The sequence below is a fragment of the Anser cygnoides genome, chromosome 24, assembly GCF_040182565.1.
Source record: "Anser cygnoides isolate HZ-2024a breed goose chromosome 24, Taihu_goose_T2T_genome, whole genome shotgun sequence".
Classification (NCBI taxonomy): Eukaryota; Metazoa; Chordata; class Aves; order Anseriformes; family Anatidae; genus Anser; species Anser cygnoides.
The window spans coordinates 680,418-701,809 of NC_089896.1; the positions used below are offsets into that span (position 1 = coordinate 680,418).

A 21,392-nucleotide genomic window follows, 5' to 3' on the forward strand; every position below is an offset into this window, starting at 1 on the left:
GGAATAAAACCAGTCACCAACTGCTAGCCACTTAACTACAACCTCTGTGCAAACTCTGTGAAGAGAAGCAAAGTTCTTCTTTGTCTTAAACAGCCCAAGCAGTTCCCTCTGCACTTGCAGCACAAGTCCTGCCATTTACTTTTTGATCAGCTCTCCAGCTTGCACAAGCATAATCACCAACAGCTTTCACAAGGAGAGGACAGGACTTTAACACTTGCTATTGAGCTGTGCAAGGAACAGGGCCAGGGGACAGTGACAGGCAATCTGAGAATCTGAAGCGTGGTCGAAGTTATCTAGCCACTTCAATAACAGCACCCACTGCCCCATCTCTACAAGACAGTAGAATATCCCTGGAATATTCCTGAATTGCAAGAAGACTGGTCAGCAGTCCTTTAGAAAGAAAAATCTCAGCTATGGAGGAATAAGAGATCCCAAAGGCTGTCTTGAATTTTAGAGCCTTCGTGGTATAGAAAACAGCAGCAGAGATCTCTTAGCATAGCTGCAACCCAGCTGTTAGAGTTGCACTTGGTCTGAGAGAAGCGTAAGGCGTCACCATCCTCTTTTCTGGGCACCTTGGATCAGCCAGGAGTAGGACTGCACAGCTTGCAAGCAGCAGCCACCGTGACAGGGCAACCACCGTCCGCATTGGGAAACTACCCTCAGTACAGAGGAAGAGCATCCCATCCTCCCAGTCACGCCTGAAGGGCTGACTTAGTTCAAGCATTAAACTACGAACAACCCTTACAGCTTAGGGGTCAGGCTGGGAACACTAGTGACTGGATTCGCAGCCCACTGATGAGAGCAAAAAACAAGAAAACAAACCACTTCTCCCCAGTGCTCAACACTGCACCTGTGCCAGAGACAAGCACTAAACAAATGCACACTGGAGATGTTTCAGCTTTTATTTGCAAATTCATCTGTACATTCTCACTTGGTCGTTGAATGACAGCTGCCAGAAGCTGTCAGCAGCAGGGGGCAGCAGCAACTAGGAGTTAACAGGAGCTTTCCACAGTGCCTGGAAACAAGAGACAGCAGAGGAAACAAAACCCCACTAGCTCTTACATTTAACCTTTTCTGAGTAAGGGAATTAGGAATCAAGTCATCTTTATCACATTCAGAAGGGTGTTGGATTTACACAGCCCAGTGTGTTCAGCATAAAGACCTTGCGTTGAAGCGACTGCCTGAAGAGCAGCTTGAAAACTATCCCAGGCTTTCTTTTTTTGAAGCCAGCATCTTAAAGCTGCAGTACTCTCCATGCATCATTCCCAGCAGTCCCAAAGCCAAATAACAAAAGGAGCCCTTTGCAAATAAATAATCATAGGAAAAATAAATAAGATTAGATCTGGAATATACAGTTGCATGGTCTTTATTTGGTTTCAGAGGTGGAAAAAAAGTGGAGCTAGACTGCAGCTTTAAGCCTTATGCCTAAATCAGCCCAAACGCTCAGTAAATTTTACAGTTGATTAGCTGTATGGGTCAGAGATCTGAAGTTTCACAGAAATGAACATTCAGGCACCTACGCACACCCTTCCCCAAGGCATAGTTTATTTTTCTCAGCCAGTACGGAAAAAAAGCTTGCTGGAAGGGAAGTGCCCCCTTTCTGAGCTGAACAGACAAGACTGAAGACCTTTTTACTGTCACAGTAAGAAGTCCCAAGAAATATCTAGCCCCACCCATGTCTGCAAGGGGAAACTGTTTCAAACCATGCACCAGGCAGGGAGACAATCCTCTCTCAGGGGTCCTTTAACTTTGCTGGCACCAGAGAATCCCCCAGCAAATCCAGGTACCAGCAGGGTTGCCAGCTGCCCATCACTTCCTGTGCTCAAAGCCTAGTTGTGGAAAGTCGTAAGTTCATTATTTCTACTAAGCCAGAAATCCTGTTAATGCCATTTAGAGGCAGCTCTACAGCAAGAGCTCTTGATCTGTTCTGTTCGGGGTACACACCCCCTCCCCAGGAACTCCCAAATGAAAAACCACACAGAAGAGAAAAGCAATCCATTGCAAGCCAGTGTCCGATGATTGTCTCTTTGGGGAGGTCAGGAATCCAGGACAGGGCAAGGCATGGGAAGGGAGGAGGATGGCAGGTGGAGAAGGAAGTTATAAACAAACTCAAAACCACTAAGACACAAGGAGGAGCTCAAAACCCCTCAACAGCTGATGGCACTGGGTTGCTGTTTGCTAACAAAGTCTGAAATGAAGTCGAACTCGTTTTGTCCCAAGAACAGCTCTGGCAGCTCCTGAATCCGGTCCAACCCCAGTTCCAGGACAAGGGATGTCAAAACCTCCTCGTCTATGAGATCAGTGTCCATAACATTCAAGGTCAGCGCCGGTGAGGGCACGTGCTGCATGCCCGGGTGCTGGCTTGGCCCCACTCTGTACTGCTGCGCACCAGCTCCCATGGGCCCGTTGCTCATACCCAGCGGGTGACCCTGGTACTGGGTGTTGAGTTTCTGTAGGTGCATGCTAGCCATGAGCTGCTGGGTGCCCACCGGCCCCATGTACTGCTGCTGCTGGCTCGGGCCACTGAACATCATCGCGTTCTGCATCTGGTGGTGGCTCATCTGTCCGCCGAGGGTGGCTCTCGGCCTCATGGCGCCATCCATCGCGGCCCCTCCGTACGGCACCATCTGGCCGGCGGCGGGCAGCGTCCTCAGCACGTGCTGCCCGTGCTGCGGCGGCCCCTGCAGCCCGCTCACGCCCATCCGGTAGCTCTGCAGCCCGGCGCCGCCGTGGCTCACGGACATCATCGCGTGCTCAGCCATGGCTCCGGGCCCCCGCCAGGCGACGCGCGGCTCCGGGCGAGGCTCCCGCGGGCGGCGCCGCTCCCCGCTCCCGTCCCAGGCGACTTCTTACCGAGGATCCCGGAGCAACCCCCGCCTTCGCCCCGGCCGCCCGGCGGGCACAGCGCCGCCCCGTCCCGGCGAGGCGAGGCGAGCTGCGGCCCCCCCGCCGCCGCCCCGGGGAGCCGGGCTCTGCCCGCGCGGCTCCGCACCGCACCGCACCGCACCGCCCCGGGGCCGCGCGGCCTCGGCGCTCCCCCAGCGCCCGCTCGGCCGCCTCGGCTCGCCGGGCGCGGGGCGCCGCGCTCCGCTCTTATGGAGGCGCGGGCAGGGGCGGGCCGCCGGGCCCGGCCCCCCGCCACCCATTGGAGCGCGGCCCGCGGCCGCCCGGCCCCTGACGGGGCGGGAGGGCAGCGGGCGGCCGCGGTGCGGCTGCCGTGGGGATCCGCGGGCTCCGCGAGCCGCGCTCGGAGCGCCCCGGGATCGCGACGTGGCGCGACTGGAGGGAGGGAGGAGGGGGCCGGGTGCCTCCGGCGTGCAGGGCACCGGAGGTGGCACGTCCCCGCTGCTCGGGTGCCCCCCCTTCGGATCCGAGGCGCTGGCTCCTCGGGCAGGTCGGGGAGGAGAAGGGTGGGTGGGCTCCAGGGCCGGCAGCCCAGCGGCGCCCAGCGTCCTGCAGGTGCTCTGCTGGGCATTCCTAGGCCTTGAGGGGGCCTTAAGGCCGGCTCTGCCCTGAGCAGGATGCCGTGATCCAGCCGCGCTGCCTGGTGTTACAGCCCGCACAGGCGGTGCGTGCGCCATCCTGGTGTCGCGTGTCGATACCAAGGGCAGAGGTTGTGGAGTGGTGGGGTGGGAGCGCGGAACAACGGAGTCCCCGTGGGTGGGACTGGGGAGCCCTCAGCGTCGTACAGGTGCCACAGTTCCTCCAGGCGCCGCAGGCTGCAGAAAACGTGGGTCATCCCCGTTCAGTGCGGGGCTCATGTGCTTTGGGGTAAGGACTGGGCCTGGGGTGGCTGTGGGGCCTCAGGCGGCTCATTTCTGTTCCCAGCCCGTGCGTGCAGGGCATGGTGGTGCACTCACGTGAAGCATTAATTTTGAACTGCATTTGCTTGCATTGCGTTCTCTTGCATTTGACATAGTCCTCACCTGTCTCCTGGGCAGGGACATTGTTTGCCTTTAATATCGCCAGCCGTGTAAGATCAGCTCTCAGGAGGGAGTCACCCCACCAGTGCTTTCCTCTTCCCCAGCGTCCCTCTGACAAAGACTTTCTACCTGATCGCGTGGCTGGCTGGGGGTGCAGGGACCCATTTTGGTGGCCGTGCTGTGTTTCTTGTTCGTGTCGAAGGATGTGCATGCACATGTGGAGGGCTGCAGCACACTGGCCCCTGTGAGTGTGTGCACCCTGGTGCAGGAGGGTGCCGGCTCCTGTGAGAAGGACCCTTGCTTGATGGCAGCTCTGGCTGTGCGGTCAGCAATGGGGTGCTACCACACGGTGCAGCCTTACCAGCCCAGGTGACTGAGGTCAGTTACTTAGCGGCATCGACTAGGTGCGTTGATTACTCTGCCAGCGGTGTCCTCCTGGCAGGGATGCACCAATATTGTCTGAGCAGAGCTACCAGCACACGAATGTTACAGGCAGAGATTTGCTCATATAACTTTCTGCAGTAGTGTCTTTACCTCGTTAGTGCAGCTTTTGATTGCTGTGTCCCAGTGGAACACACATGCTTGTCCACAGACCCATGTTAGACAAATTATTTTACCATGGACCTGCAGTGACACTGGTGCTCTCTACAGGCCATGACACTTTCTAGTAGTGTACAAAAGCACAGTAGTGATTTTTCCCCTTTATTTTTGTGTTCTGAAAGAACCCAGAGAATTCTTTCTTGAAGGTATTAGTGTTGCATGGTTACCCGCTTGGAAGGCAGGTGATGGCAAAGTTAAACTTGCTTCCCAAACTTCATTCCACTTTTGTTTGTGTGCTTTCCTGTGCAGCCTTTAACTTCAGTGTTACAGATCATGGCTCAAATAAGAATACAGAACTTTTCAGGAGACTTGGAGCAGGCTGTTGCATTGAGCTAGGTAGCATTTTTGTGTTCTGCATATTCATTATGCTCACGGACCCCACTGAGCAGAAGAAAGTGCCAACAAAGCTTTTCAAAGGTTGCTGAAGAGGTTTGTTTTTAACTGCATTATTGGAGAAATGAGGTCTAAGTATATACTGTCATGAAGGGACTGAAGTTAGGCAGCACAGGCATTGCGGGTGAGTGCCTAATCACACAGCACTGACCTGAAGGGTTACTTGTATAGAATATCTCTGTATCAGAACGCCTTAAAGCAGCAGCAGCTTAGAGCAGATAATGCCCAGAAGCCATCAGCTTCTAGAGGTAAGCAGCCAGGAACAGAAAGCGTCGTCCCTTACCAGGGCAGAGCACAGGGCCATTAACCTCCAGGACATTCTGGGAGCTGCTTTTGTTTGTCACCTTCTGCCTTCTTAAGTGGCTGGGATGAGTTTCAGGTGTTGTTGGTGAGCCTCTAAGTGATGAATCAGTTGTTTAATTGTTTAATGTAATTATGTAATGATTGTTTTTTAACTCTAGAGATTTTGACAAATGCATTTTTAGTGCTAATAAACACACGCTCACGTACAAATACCTGTCTGACTGAGAGTTCTTATGCAGATGCACACCCAGGTGAGAAGCAAACATGAGGGGAGTGTCTGCCCTCATCTTTGCAATTTTTTCCAGACAAGAAAGCCTCTCTCTCTCGGAGGAGCGGTGCAGTGTGGAGTGCAGGTTCTGGCCAGTGGCAGGGATTCCTGTACAAGTGGAACAGGGAGAAGGGGCTCTTTGCATTTGAATTACAGAAGACCCCAAGGGTGGTAAATAGCTCATTCACTTTGGAAACAGGTCGGCAGATGAAAGAGCATGCTTACTGTACGTGAAGCATGAAAATCTATTCCCTCTTCACACTGGTTCATGTCCCTTCTCCTTCGGGAAAGAGAAGCCAGATCAGCAACTCATCCAGACTGAAAATAATTTGACCAGAAATGGAGCTTCCTCGTCTGAGATCAGCTGTCTGATCCATCTTGTTACGTTGTCCCCTGGATGTTTCACTGGCATAACCTGTGGTGATTTGAGAGGGACTGAGTGCCTGCAAGGGAAGGGTATGGGTGTGGGAGGCACGGCAGTAGAGAGATGTGTGTCTGCCACACTGCCTGCCGTTGTCCTGTGCTCTGTGTCTTGAGGACCTCCCCTTCTCTAACCAGCAATATTTTGTTTCACAAGGGCCAGCACAGACCCGTTTGATGCGCTTCATGCTGCCCAGTAGTCTTCTTGGCGCAGAAGAAGCTGTGTTTCCTTGTCACACTGAGTTCTCAAGTATTAAGGACCCAAACCACTGCAGCTGTATTTATTTACATGGCACTTCATATGACTTGGTCTAGCCCCGGGTTTGCAATCTCTCCTCCATCTCCCCATGCCCTGCCATCTGTAACGAGCCCATGGACTGACTCGCCTTTCCGGGAAAGCAGATAAACTGCCTGCGTATCAGATCCAGCCTGGGGGCTGTCGCTTGGCCGTCTCTGCCTTAAAGTCATCACATAAGCCACCTCCAGGAGTGTGTCATTCACGGCTTCCTGAGATGGGACTTCCCCAGTCTGGCTATGCTGGTGTCATCAGCCCTATGTTATGGAAGGTGGATTACCTGGTAATGAGATTGCTTCTCCAGAGGCACTGGTTTGGCTCTGCATGACTCGGAATCTGGAAGTGCCACCTGTGTGTTTGTGTCCCAGGTCAAGGCACCCATGTGGGTGGGCATCAGTTTAGCAATCTGACCACCAGAACATTGCAAAATTTTCTTTTCACTCTTAGGAGGGTGCTTGCAGCCTGTTTTACAGATAGCCTGTGTTACTTGTGGTTTTGCTTATAGAAGATGTTCCCTCCCCATATTTTATCCTTTGTCATCATGCATTGACTGCACAGCTCCAGTGATATCACTGTGGCAATATCTGCGTGTCCCCAAAACCCTGGGGACAAGAGGTGGCAAGGACAGGAGCTTTTTGTAAGCACAGACATGAACACTTTTATTTTGCAATGTTTTAAATGTTTTGCATATGTGGCAACTGTTTCTTGCTAATTCCAGTCACTGACCTACAGTCCAAGATCTCTCTCTCACTCCCTCTCTCCCTCTCTCCCTCTCTCTCTCTCAAAGTATGGCTGGGGGTAGAGGTGGGGAGTGGTTAGAAGTAGGATGTAGGGGAGGTACTGATGGATGGAGACCAGGTAGAGGTTATTTTGTGGAATTTCCTCTGACCAAGCAATTCCCACTATACATTTCATCTCAGAACCCACCCTCTGCTATAGGGTGTATTTTACCTTTGCATGGAGACTGCAGAACAATTTGAGTAACCATGTGAGCCATATATTTGGGTGTCAACAGAAGGATCTGAGGAACCTCATCATTCAAAAATTCTTGGAGTCTAACTCCATGCTTGGCTCTGCAGAGCTCCTGCAAGTTTCAAAGCAACTGAGGTGTGCAGATAGAAGCTAAAAGCAATTTGAAATAATATCTGTCAAGGGCGAAGCTTGTCTTTGAAGGACAAACATCCAGAAGAAGTCCCTTTGCAGTCCCCCACTCACTGAAGGACAAAGAGCAGAAATGTGGAGCGGAAGACTGGAAATCTGCAGGGGTGTGACCTAAGTTGAGATTCATCAGGTAAAACTGTCTGATGCTGCCGTAACTGGGTCCATGGCTGTGGGCAGATGCAGGGCAGCAGTGTGCATAAATCAGCTCCACAACAACTTAATTCCTCATCTGAATCACAAAGGATTCCTGAAGCATTTTTTTCCCCCCCTAAAGTACAGAGCATGCCAGACATCGGAATAGCTGCTCTTCTTGCATTCTTTTGGCTTGCAGTACCTCCCATGGGCAAAGCAGTGTGAGGCATGGGTGGTTGACTCTGGCATCTGGGAGGACCTTGGGTCAGACAAAGCCAGATCTGAGTCATGAGAACAAGCACTGAGTTCCCTGAGGTGCAGAAAATGGCAAGGGAACATTGTGTGCAAGAGGGACAGCTATTAAACAGCAAGGCAGTCATAGCATCTGCCACACTTCCCTAATGCAGTCGTGGAGGGCCATGCAAACAGTTGTGGTGCGCAGCTGCCCACGTGCCACTGCCCTCCCCTCTGGCCCGTGCACACTGTGGGTTGTCTCTGGGGGGTTACTCCTTCCCCTTCTCCCAGCACCTCTGGATGTTCAGTCACCCAGCATAGCAGCTGATCACCTGTGCAGGATGTCCAATGCCTCTGGGAAGTGTTGGAGCTGCTCCCGGCCGTATGCTGTGTGCCAAGCCCAGCTCCCAGGGCTGGGAGCCCCTCAGGATGCTTCCCACAGCTCGGTCTTCCTGGGTGCTCTCAGGAGCAGGACCGAACATGTGGGTGGCGGCAACCAGCTTCCACCTATCTCTTTCTCCACGAACCTTCTATCCTCACATGACCCCCTGCAATCACGCGAAGATGGCGTCTAAATTTCAGGAATTCGAAAAAGGGAGAGTAGGAAGGGTCCCTGAGGAAGATACCAGTAGGAGTGGGTTGCAGCTGCCAGAACAGCTCACCGAGCCATAGCCAGCTCCTTACCAGTGTGACAGCCTCCTGAAGAGAAACAACAGGCATGAGCCAGGCACAACGTGGCTGAACAGATCTTGCTGGACTTGGGGTGGCCCAGATCCCATGCTGCCCACTCACAGTGCCAGAATTTGCTAGCTGTTTTTCCATTTTTGGTGAAAGGATTCCTCATGGTCCAATTCCTGCATGGTCTCTCTGGGGGAGCACGTGCCCTGCCTCTCCCTGCACTGCCAAGGAGTTAAAAACTTCTCTACTCAACATTTGACTATGTCGTGACATCCAATTTAACGAAACATTCACTCTCAGCTTCTGGAGTTCTCTGTGCCATATCTTGAAAGGATCCTAGTGAATTTCTGCTGCACGTGTAGTGCTTTCCAAGCAGATTCATTTATCGGCAATTGGGAGAGGAGAAAGGAATGCTGTGTGCTGTCATCTTTGTTTGTAAGGATGATCACAGTGGTTTGAAAAACTCTACTTTGAGGCTGAGAAATCCAGCTGAAGCAATGGTGCTATAAACACTGAACCAGGAGCAAATTCCAATGGAGTTTCTCCAATTTGTCTTTAAGTAACTATGTCAACAAGCAAAGATTTAGAAGTTCAATTAAATATTAAGCTTCTTGACACAGACTGTAGCTCTGTCTCACAGGAGTTTCTGACAACGGGGAGTACTGGCCAACAGCAGCTTATTTTAGAGACCTAAAATGAGAGCCTATCTTACCCTAAGAGCTTATTGCTTGTCTCCAGATGGGTCTGATGTTGACAAGCTAAGGGGCAAACACCATTGCCCCAAGCAGGACACGGGGAATCTGACTGCATGAGCTGGGCAAACCCTCCATCCCAAACTGTGGCTGTGTCAACCATGAAAGAACTATAGTCCCTTAAAAGCACTTTAATTTGAATTCAGACAAGTAGAGATCCAAAGAGAGCATGGTGTGGCTTCTCTCCAGGGCATGGACCATGATGGTCTGGTGGCTAGGCAGCCATGCAGCAGCCACCCAAAATTCCCTCTCCCCGCTGTCTATGTGGTAAAAGGTTCTTCCGGGAGGGCTGAATGCAGGTGCTGTGTTGTCCTGTGATTCCTCATCTGCATTTAGATAGAAGCACTTTGTAAAAAGCAGAAGGTGTTAGGCAGAGACTAGCAGTGCAAATGTCCCAAGGAAGGGGGGTGAAGGACTGGCTGCTCCCTGATAGCCCTGCTGGAAGCACGGACTGTGCATGCTGAGAGCAAATGTGTGCAGCTGGTGGCCAGCTCCAGGGAAAGTAGGCTCTCCGTTAACTTGTTGGGGTTTGGCAGCAAAGATGCTGGGGAGGGGAAGGCTGTGCCTCAACATGGCTCTGCTGCAGATGGTTCTGCCTCTCTGTGGCCAGGCGTGCAGGTGGCTCACATGCAAGCTCCCTGCACGTACCCTGGGATGCACGGCTGCCTGCCTGCTCTCGTGGCGACACAGGACTGCGCACCGCCAGCAGCATCGCACCCACCAGGGCCGCTAAGTGGTGCAAAGGTCTGAGGCCAGAGCAAGGCATGGAGGGGTTTTGTGCTTCTTCTGAGGTGGCAGAGGTAGCCAGGCCAGCAGCTGACCTCCGCATTGGCGTGCTCCAGCCACTGAGCTGGCTGGCCCAGCTTGTAAACAGCTTCTCTCTTTTTTTTTTTTTCCTCTGGGCTAATCTTGTTCTGTGGGGGCAGATAACATCGCTGGAATTTTTCTGTTGTTCTTTGTAAGCGCCTCCTGCTTTGGACTTTGGCTGAGACGCACACAACTGAGACATGAGCTTCCTCAATTGCGTTCTCTTGCTTGCTTCCCTCTGGGCCCACAGCACACCCCGTGTGCTGGCTGCTTCCTGCTCCGCTCACTGCTCCATGCTTCCAGCCTAGGGAAGGTGGCAGGGAGGCGAGCCTGGCACAGCAAGGTGCCTCCCTGGGCTCGCTCCTGCTTTGCTCCTGTGTGCTCCTGGGGTCTGCCTGCAGTGGGGACCGCCAGCACTGCACACCCCAGCCTGGAAATACCAGTGGTGGGGCTGGGGCCAGGCTGCTGGGCCAGAGCAGGGGGCAGCAGGTCTGCCCTCTTCTCACTGACGCCTGCAGAGCAAGTGTGGGGCTCAGCAACGTCCTGCTCAGCATCCCAGGCTCTTTGCCCTGCAGCTTTGCCCTGCTCTGCTCTCCACTGCACTTGTGCAGTTGTTTTGGGTTCAGACCTGGACCATGGTGGGTGCTGGCTGCACCAGCAGAGCCAGCCCCAGTACTGCTGGTGCAGTACCCGGCCCCCAGCCATCCAGCTGCCTCTCCCCACCCTGCCAGGATCCCACTTATCCCTCCTAACCCCATGGAGAGCTCCCTTGTGCGGTCTGCTTTGGCAGCCAGAGCAGAACCCAGCCACCCAGGTGCAGCCTGGACCTGGCCCACGGCTGCTGGGAGCTGCTGGGAGCTGCTGGGAGCTGCTGGGAGCTGCTGGGAGCTGCTGGGAGCTGCTGGGAGCTGCTGGGAGCAGGCAGCCTGCCAGACCGGTTTGCTGGCACAGCCTCCGACGTGGTACCGGGATGTGCTGTGCACGTCACCGGCTCCTGCCCCAGCTGCACGTGTCGCCACTCACCTCCTCCCCGTGCTGTCACCCCTCCCAGCTCAGCCCATGGCTTGCTGCAGCCAAAGGAGCTGAGGGCAATGCCGGCTCAGGTCTCTGTGGAACAGAGCCTTGTCCCACCAACCCTGTCCTTCTGCTGGCCACAGGCTGGGCCATCAGCCTTGCAGAGACCTCGCTGGTGCTCTCTTGGTGTTTTCTGTTCCTATCCTTCTTTTCTACCTTGAAGTCTTTCAGGTTTCCTGTCAGCTGGTGTTTGTGGTCCATGGACTGCAAGCTGGTGCACCAAGCCAGCTCTGGTGACAAACGAACGGTCCACGTGTAGTAACATGGAGATCTGTTCTTGCACAGTTCCTTCAGTCCCGTGATGTTCCTGCCCAGGTTCCCCAGTGTGTCCCATTCCCTGTGCAAGGCAAGCAAAAACACTAACGCCCTCTCATGCCAGGAACCCACGGGTCTGCTTCAGGTTAAGAAACTGCCTAGCCCGAGGCCTAGCTCTCCCTTTGTGTTTGTGCTCATGTGGCCTCTCTGGGTGTCTTGGTCTGATTTCCCTCAGGCGGTATCTGTAGCATGGAGCAGCACTTCATTTCTCTGTCAATAAGCCTGTTGAGTTAGGGCTCTCATTTCAAGGCTGTGTCTTCTCTGGACCCCGTCTGAAGCCCTTTCCCTCTGTCAGTTCCTCCCAGGATCATCCTAGCAGGATCTGGTGTGTGGCAGCGGGAGCACTGGAGCTGGGCATCAGTGGGGCCTCCCCAGACGACTCCCTAAATGCCCCTTGCTCCTGCAGGGCACAGCTTGCAGTTGTCCTTTGGGGCATGAAGTCAGAGACATTTAGGTTATTTCTTCTTATCTCTTAGTGCCTGCATTGCTGCTGTCTTCAGGCAGATTAGCTGCTAGTGGTTTCTCTGGCCTGCTGAAGTTGCTTCATGCAACTGTCTTGCATCTGGAGGCGTGGGGCAGTCAGGGCCTCAGTGGTGAGTCTCTGGAGGGGGGCTGTAGCGTGGTGTTTCTTGCATTACCATCACAAGTAGCTGTTGCCATTTATCTGCCCTCTCTTCCCTTCATGTTATGCAAGCTGTTTTTCAAATGGCAGTGGTTGTTTTCCCTGGGTTGATGTAGCAATGGTGCTCTTCCTGGTATTTCCAGACCCTCATGGCTCTGACGGTACTTCCCCTGCCCCACTCCTGCCCCATCTTATGCCCCGGAATGCATTAGGATGCTCAAGCGCTATTTCACCCACTAAGCAGTCTGAGCATAGACTGTAATGAGGGCTGTGGTGAGCCTGGTGAGGAGGCAGAAGCCTTGGTAAGATGTGAGGTTGCCGGTGGGTTGGGTGCCCAGCTGCTCCGGTTTGCAAGGCCAGCAGAGGAACAGGGTGCGTGACTCGGGACAACCGAAAGTTTTGTTCTGGGAGAGCTGCTTGGGATTCAGGTCACCGGGACCTGTTTCTCAGGTTCCTATTTTTGTTATTCATCAGCTCAGTATTCCTGAAAACAAATCGTGTTGTTGTCAGCTAATTGGCAGCACATGGTGACAGAGTGTGGAGGTGTCCTGGGAGAGTGCACCGTGTGTTTATGTATCTGGATTTCGGCTTTGACATGCCCACTAGTACAATCAACTACACCAGCAGGAGCTACTTATCTTAGGCCGTGCCACTGGGGAACAGCCCCTGTACTGTGTGGGGACACGCTTTCGGACCAGCCTCCTCCAAAGGCAGGGCAGAACATCACGGCCATTGCAGTCAGATAAGATGTCAGGCTGTGTAACACGTGGCTTTGTACGTGGAGGATTGTCAGTGATTGGTGCCTGTTGGCTGAGCTCACAGCAGGCAGTGGCTTTTCCAGGCTTTGGAGATAAGCCTCTGGGGTTTGGTCCTAAAGCCAGATCCCCTTCTATGTCAGGGAATGAACCAGCAAGCTCTGCTGAGCCCTGGCTTGGGCTGTGGACTGATGAGAGCCACTGGGTCGGGAAGGACAGGACAGAGCTGTGTGCATGAGTCACTGCTGTGTGAGGGCTGAGAAACTGCTGGTTACATAAAGAAGGGAAAGATCTGACAACAGACTGCTACAGGGGCCCTTGTCACAGCCTGAACCACCTGGGGAGGCTATAGACACCTCTGGGGAGAAGATATCTGCAGTGGCCATTGCTGTTTCCTTAGTCTGCAACATCTTCCTGGATCTGGATGGGACATTTCTACTCAGGCCATGCTTCAGCAGAAAAAACTGCTAGCTAAGCCAGGGATTTTGCTGATATGTATTTTTTTGTTTAATGGAAAAACTTCTGCATGAAAAAGTTTATTTCATTTTGAGCAAATAAACAACAACAAAAAAATTCTCGCATCATCCATTCTCCTTTTTATCATAGTAAAAGCCGACAGGGAGCAGTACCTCTTTCTGATCTCAAAAACAGAGAAAACATCTGTTGGTATTTGTGGTGAAAGAACCATTGCTGTACATATCTCATGGAGCAGCTGTCCTGCTGCTACCTGCTTGGATTTTAGCAATCTTGTTGTGTCACCGGCAGGGCAGTCAGTGGGCTCTAACAGCACTACTGGTCTGGTACAGTGGACGTGTGCCAGGTGCCCGGAGGCTGGCCAAAGCAGTGGGGCTTGTGGCCAGAGGATGCCCAGTTTTCATGTGGATATGTTTTCTTCTTACGTGAAGAAAATGGACTGGATGCATGACTGAGTTTTATCAATTAATTGGGAATAATCTGAGAAGAAGATGTGATAGCCTAAAATGCATATTTTTGGCCAATATCTACTGAAATCCATGGGAGCTGTTGGCACATGTAATGTTAGGAAAACAGTTGCTGCTGCCGTTGTCAGGATTAAAATGCAATTGCCCTTTTTGGGAACACTGATTGCTGAAGGCATCTGTTGTGTAAGGGACAAGCTGGTGAAAGTAGCAGAGTGCCAGGCGGAGGGAGAAACCCTCCCGTATGCCACTGGCCATGCTGTGTGCATTCGAGAGGCATTTTTAGTTCTTTGCTCAGCATTGTGTTCCCTCAGTCTGGGCTCCAGGGAAGGTGGTGTTGAGACAGTCAGTGCTTGTGGGCATGGGGTGGGCTACAGCAGAGGTGGGAACAGCTGGTACAAAGCAGTGCAAGGAGGTCCCTGCCTCGATGCTGGATGCAGAACTTGGAGTCACGGTATGGAGTGAAGGAAAGGAGAATGGAAGCCAGACTCCGTGGCAAACCTCCTGTCTGGGAGACCTATTTGGCTGGCATCCTGTGGGGAAGCTGCAGAGAGTCATGGGTGCCCGGTCCCTTAGAAGCTACAGCAGCACCCAAGGCAGCGCTTGGTGCCCTGGAAGACCTGAAAGCATCCCTCCTTCCTGCCCTGTACCACCTGCCCTGCCTCTCACTGCTGCTGAGTCTTGCACACAGGGGTCATGCACAGCCTGTGTGGGATCGTCTAAAGGGAGGCGCCTGAGTCTCTCTATGGATCTAGTGGCTGTGGAGACATGAGGCAGGGTCACTAGTACTCCGGCACCCTTTAAAGATATAATTTCCTGATACAAGGCAAGGTCTGAGAGGGTAACTGGGCTCTGCAGCCTGAAATGAATTTAGAGAAAAGGTTAGAGTCTGAAATGGGAATCTGTCTTAGAAAACCACAGCCCCTTGTGAGGTGCCAGCGTGAGGCTGGGTGACAGGTCTGCATGGTTACAGATACCTTCACCTGAGACAGCAGTGGAGGCCCTGGGGGATATTTAGGTCACCGCAGCTCCATCTGTGTCCCAGTATGGGTGCCTGTGGCTTGCTCATGCTGTTCGTTACAGCAGCACTGTGAAGGCATTCCCATCTCTTGGGCTGAGCTAGTTGTGTTAGTGTTGTCCTGAGAAAATGAATGCATTTTTGCAGGCAGCTGAATCATTTTTGCTCTGGGGTTATCTGCTGTTTTAGGGAGGGGTCCAGTGAGTGCTGGAGCTGGCACTAGGTAAGCAGGGAGGAAGGGGGTTGGTATGGGAAGGAAGATTTCCTTCTTGCTGTGTGTATGTGCCATTAATTTGGCCCACTGTATCTCATGAAATGCACCCTCAACCTTGAATAGCAATTTGCACCAGCTCTCAACCCCCCAGTCTGATTGCACTGCCGTCAACTGCTAGCTGTCCTTTGGCCACAAGAACCCCAAGGCAAAGGTCCAAAGGGCCCTGTGCTGGGACCCCTGGAGCTGGCTCCCCAAAGGCTAAGCAGAGAGGAGCACCAGGCTGCTGGGACCAGGGTGAGAACAAACAAGCTGGAGCCAAACTGCAGCCAGGGCAGTACAGCCCAGGTGGTCCCCGAGCTCTCTTCTGGGCATTTTCAGCTGGAGATTGTCAACTGAAAGGTGCTGGGTTTGGACTCAGGAGGTCTGGAAAGGTCCAACATGGACATGGGGCCTTCAAGTAGCCCATGAGGGCACAGATATGCTGTTGATCTCGCCACCTGAAGAGCTGATCCATGTTGCACATATTTCCCCAGCATTATCCCCAGTTAAGATTTCCTTTCCCAAAGTTCTATGAGCAGCTGCAGGTTTCCTTTCTGAGGTATAGGGAGTAGGTGACACCCTTAGCACCTAGACTTTGCGGACACTCCTGGAATGATCACTCTTTGCTGTAGATCGCATGTTTCATGATACACGTGTTTCATGGCTTCATCTAGATCTTGGTGTGTTTCATAGTCTCCATTTCTTGGTCACTGGGGAATGCTTTTAAGCCTTTGATGGGGTAACCCAGTGTCACTGCTCAGGAATGCGGCAGGTGTTGCTTGTGTTTTGGACTAGCCTGTACAGTATTTGGGTCCCTGAAATTTGGGTATGTGGGACAGCTGGGCCACATCATGCTGGGGAAAGTGAAGGCAATGCAGTTGAGGGGGATCCTGCACTGGTAGCCCTTATACCTGAACGCCTTTGCTGCTCCTGTGTGGCTGGGCAGGCAACAAGCACCCACTCAGCTGTTCTCCCCAGGACAATTGCTTCAAGATGCTCCACTTGGGGAGCAGTGAAGTCTGGCCGGATCCTGAGCAGGTTGGAGGGCTCTGGCCAAAGCACTGTGTTAGAACAAAGATGGTCCAAATGATTCAGATCAAGGCCTGATCCAATTTCAAAGGTGGAAAAGATGGTGGGGGACAAGTGAATAGCATCTGAAATACACAGGGGTGTCCCTGTGTCAGCATCGTGTTAGGCATGGCTCATGGAAGAGGCCTAGAGGCATTTGTATCCATGCACACTGCCTGAAAGACAAGGGAAGGTGTGGACCATCCATCTGTGATTATGTCTGTGTGTCTATGCTGCTCACAGGGGCTTCCCACACTTGCTATCACAGCAGGACTGGAAGTGTAGGTCTCACAAGTGGCCTCTGCAGTGGCAGCTTCTTACAAGCCTGTAAGTCACTCAGCTCCACAGACTTTGCTGTGGCATCACAGCCTGGTCTGTGGTATCCTCGCCCTGAGCCAGCAGGCTCTGGGCCAGAAGGTCCTCACTGGCTCTGTTCTGAGGGGCACGAAGATTTCTCAGGACCTCTTGTCTGAGAGGCAGCTGTGTGATGCTCAGTCAGGTGGTGGCACGGACAGGGCTGCCCTGCGTGGAGCTGGCTTTGTCCACAGGCTCCAGTGGTGAGGCTTTGGTGACAAGAAAGTGGTGCACTTGCAGATCACCTTCAGAACAACATACGAGTGTCCTGCAAGTCTGGCGTAGGCATACAGGTCAGGTTGTCCCATGCCATATTACCAACGTGGGTGCCAAAAGCCTGGGGAGACTCAGATTCTGTTGTGCAAAATGTCGGCCTTCCTCTTCAGTGCTGAAAGGTCCCAGGTTTCTCAGCCCCTCCTCATATGAAAGATGCTCCAGTCCTTACATCATTTTTGTGGGCTTGCCCCTCGGTGCAGGAGCAGTGCTGGAGCAGTGGCCCTGCCTCAGTAGGTCCATGTCTTCTGTGTATTGCAGTTTGCACAGCGCTTGCTGGGCGCTGCTTCTCTGAGACATCCTTGAGATCTCCTTGAGCTTCCAAGCACTTTGTCTTCTTGTGGGGAACTTCTTGGTGTGTTCTGCTGCTGACAGCTCCCTGTTACATTTTCAACCTGCGTTACATTTTTGGACCCACCGTGGGTGCACCAAACACTGAGAGAGCTCGGGTCTGCCTGCACTGGGGCAGACCTGAACTGCTGCAACTGTCTGTGCAATGGGTGAGCAAAGCATTACACATGGAAATGGGGGAAGGGAAGAAATGTGGCTGTCGCCTGCTGGCTACTGTTGTGGGGTTAAAAGTACAAGCAAGTTTTGAAGTTGGTGACAGGAAGGAGCAGGAAGAGATGTGAGGGGTTATAAATATCCGACTCTCAGGGGGCAAAGTAATGAGATACTAATTTCCATGAACAAGCTCTTGGAGTGTGATACCCTTTTCCCTCTCTTGTGTGGTTGTGCTCCAGATAACAGAAACCACTGCTGATTTCCTGGACTCACTGTCTTTGTCATAAAACTTCCCAACAGCAGCAGTTTATAAATAAAGCTTAGAGAAAAAAAAAAAAAGAGCTGCTATTCTGAGAAGCAATGAAACCAGCAGCTTTCCCAGCTCAGCACTTCAGTTCTAGTTCACAAGGAACTCAAGCCACTCCAGACAGAAAGCTGTGCTTTCATGAATAGGAAAGGAAAGTGGGACTGGGCTGTAAAGGAGGCAGCGGAATTGCGGCCCCAGGACCTGCAGAGAGGCAGGGTCCTGGTGCCAGGGCTGCCTCCCTCCTCTGCTTCTGCTGACTGCATGCTGTGCTTATCTCTTTCTCACAAGCTTCACCAGGGCACTTACCTGCTTCCTGGGAAAAGCCCACAGATCCAGCTACCCGCTAGACCTGCTGCTCCAGAAAACACACTGCTGCTTATTCACTCTGCTTTGTGCAACCTGGGACCTTTCAAGGCCCTAGGCTACGCACTATTATCAACGTGTATTACTCCACCTGGCACCACGTTGTGGCCAGATGTCTTCATGCTTCAAAGGAAAACAAGACAGCAGGAGCTGAACTGAATGCAGGGACATCTGCTACATGTCTTTGTAGAGTTGACCACAGGGTCAAACCTGTACTGGGATTTCTGGATGCTGCTGCACCTTCCCTATGGTGGGGTATGAATCTGTGTCTAATAGGGGTAGCTAAGCTAGAGCTGCAGTGCTGGACACCCACAAATGTGAGTGGTGAAGTTTGGCTAACTGTGGTCCTGGCACACCAGAGCAGATCTAACAGAGTGGCTGTGAACAGTGAAGTCCTAGGGGAGCATCTTCATGGAGCTCCAGCACTTCAGGAAAGAAGTGAAGCAACTAGAGAGCGTTTGAGGTGAGAAAACACCAGCAGAACCCTGGTAACTGGGTGTGCTGGGAGGTTTATCCTGGAGAAGGGACAACTGATGCAGGCAGGAGAACAGTCTTCAAACACAGGGTCTGTTGTGAAGGTGAAGGGCGTATCTCTCTGCCATGTCCGCAGTGCCCAGCAGATGACCAAGAATCTTCAACTGCAGGAAGGAGGATTCACATTAGAGCCAAGAAAGATCTTCCATCTGAAGACAACTCTTCATCTTGTAAGAGTTTTAAAATAGGAGAATGCAAGTGTAGCTGAGCTACCTGGGGTTGGAGACCTGTCTTTGCCCAAGGTCTCTTCTTGTCCCAAGGGGATGCCAAGTCCAGCCTATGAGCTTATGTACTCCAAGAAACTAAGGTCTGTTGGAAAAAGAAGGAAATGAGGCTCACAGGACCATGCTGAGTTTCCAGCGTGGAACATCTGCACTTTTCTACTTAGTCTGGAAGTTTTACAGTTCAGGGCAAAAGAGGACAAAACACCAAGCTGCCTGCTACCATATGGAGCACTAGGCATCCTGTGGGACTTTTCTCCAGGGCAGAGCAAATCACTCTGCACAAATAGCTGTGCAGCCTGCGACTTGTCGGTATTTGCACTCTAACAAAGCCATATATCTTGGTGGTTCCTGCTGTCAGGGCCTCACGCTGCTGCACCTTGGTAGAAGTTGTCTGGCTCACGGACCTTGCCACAGACAGAGGCTTTGGGTTTCCACAGGAGAAGACTTCAGGTGCAGAGGCTTTTGCCGAAAGCGCAGTGAGGCCCAGGCAGTCTGGGACACAGTTTTGTGCGGTAGACTTCCAGGCACAGAGTGTAATAGGGAGCAGAGCCATCTCTCTTGGAAAGCAAATCACCCCCATCCCACCCCCACCCCTGCATATCCAGCGAGGAGCGAAGCCTGGCAGAGTTCCACCTAGCAGCAAAATGGCCTCTTCTCTTGGTGCAAGAACAGATGATTTCCTAAAAGTCGCCAGCTCCGGCTGTGCAATCTTTGGGCTTTTGCAAGCTACAGTATTGGCAGAACAAGCAGTTAAACAAATACTATCTTCTGCTGTAACGTTTGTTATTGTAGGCCACAAACCACAGGCAGCTTGGCCTGACTCCAGGAGAGAGACCTGCATAAATATTCCCATGTTAGCAGTTATCTTCAAGATGCAGCCTGAGCTTGGGTCTTTCCCAGAAAGCATGGAGAGATAATAGTTTACAGGCAAAGGCAGATCATCCCAGCTCACTGCCAGCAGAAGATGGGGCCGTGGAAAGCTGCTCCCTGGGCTCGAGGGTTTTCTCTTCAGCTTCCAAACCCAAGAAAGATTTTTCAGGCAACACATATGCATGGAGAGAGGGGCAACAGGCTAAATGAGGGTGTATGGTGTATTTGCTGGTAGCCCCTGTGGGCTCAGCTTTAAGGAGTGACAGTAGTAAAATGGCAAAATCCATGTGGGTTTTGAATTCTTTCACATCAATAACTTTTCCCACGTTCTCTGCTGGAATATTGGAACTTGGCTCATTACAGCCAAGACACCGTGTTCTGCTAATCTAAAAAAAGGTCCTAAATATGCAGCTTTAGCAAAGATTTCATACATTGTGCCTATAAACTAAAATGCTGTTTGGCGTAAGTCCTTCTGGGTTACCTTGTTTATGCCCCTGACACTGCATAGAAAGGGAGATGGGATGGGATGGGATAAATGGTTAGAGAGCATGTGGACTTAGTCATCTGTTAGCTCCTTTCTCTGCAGCAAAATGAGATGCTGAGACCTCAGGGCTTCCTTTGCTTGTGCTTTCAGAGGCATGCATGCAGCCCTGGATGCTCTCCTTGAGCTAACGGCCACTCTTTGTGAATGACCATTCATAACAGCTGAGGAGGAAGTACTCAGACAGTGCCGATAACCGAGGATGGCTCAGATTCAAGTGCGCTGGGCCCATGCAGAAGGTTGTCCAGCTTTGCCATGTCTCCATGCTGCTGAAGGTATATGATTGAGCATGCAGCTCCTTACCATGCTTTAGTGGCCCTGTGGCAGCGATGTCAGAATTGCACAGCTATGTAGTTTAAGGCTAGATGCCCCAGTGCTCAGCAGTTACCTAGAGCCTCTCACGGACTGAGCATTTTGTAACATGGGAATAGAAACCCTGTCCTGCCTTGAAGAGATACTACAGCAACAGAAGTACTGATGGTTGTGTGAAGATCCAGCTGCTGCTGGCGCAGAGGAGGGTGCAGGTCTCCGAGCACTGTGCTGCCTGCTGTGCCCTTGCAGTGCAGGGCTGAGTGCTGTGATTGTGTCACACTTTCCCGCTGCCCTCCGCAGGAAACATGTTATGAAAGAATCAAGCCGTTATAGTTGTGTTCATTTGGCTGGCACTCAGGTTGCATCATTTTTTTGTTCCTGATTCCTTTCCTGCTTAAAAAAAAACACTTTTTTTTTCTTTTTTTTTTTTTTTCTCTCTCTCTTTCTCTCTCATCTCTGCTGATCCTATGAATGTATTTCCTCCCCAGACACGTGGCCAGTAACCAGTTCTGGGCTCAAACACAACCGAAAGCTGCATGTAAACAAAGTTGAAGACTGCATCCCTCCAGAAATGAAACTGCTTGGACCTGGCCTGGTGAGCTTTTAGTCTGCTCTGGTTTCATGTGAGCATGGGAGGCTGTTGCAGTTGTCCACTGAACCAACAGCACCTCTATAGAACTGGCAGTGCTGTAATTATTTGTGTTAGACACCCAAAATCAGCTCTGTGGCCCCTCCAAAATGCCTGTGGGTGGGTAGCGAGTGCTGCACCAAGTCTTGCTGTGTCCATGCTTCGTGGATGCAGGCCTGTATGCTCTCTGTCTGCCTGCAGCACCAGGAGGCAGCTGCACTGCCCAAGCTCTAGTGGCTGGAAACGCTGAAGAAAAAACGTGGGATGAATGTTGATCCCTCAAAGCAAAGCCTGGCTGGCCTCTGCAGGGCACGGGCATAGCTCTGGAGCAAATCTCTGGCTAAGCCTCTCTCTGCTCTGCTCGCTCTGCTCTGCCCTGGAAGGCAGAGGGCCTGGATCAGGGCACCACCCTGGTATTTGAAAGGGAAGGAGCAGATGGTGTCAATGGATCCATGAGAGTTGGGATAAGTGAG

The 21,392-nt window shown here is 52.2% G+C and overlaps 1 protein-coding gene across 1 annotated transcript; it reads right to left on the bottom strand.

The window, feature by feature from the left end:
- Positions 1-888: 888 nt before the first annotated feature.
- CITED4 (Cbp/p300 interacting transactivator with Glu/Asp rich carboxy-terminal domain 4) lies at positions 889-3,055 on the bottom strand. Its single transcript, XM_013197656.3, has one exon. It carries the CDS (start codon positions 2,760-2,762, stop codon positions 2,148-2,150), a length of 615 nt encoding a protein of 204 aa, XP_013053110.2. The 5' UTR covers positions 2,763-3,055; the 3' UTR covers positions 889-2,147.
- Between the last annotated feature and the right edge of the window lie 18,337 nt (positions 3,056-21,392).

Bases quoted from the DNA above. Each gene is read 5' to 3' on its own strand.
- CITED4 (XM_013197656.3), bottom strand. From the start codon at position 2,762: ATGGCTGAGCACGCGATGATGTCCGTGAGCCACGGCGGCGCCGGGCTG.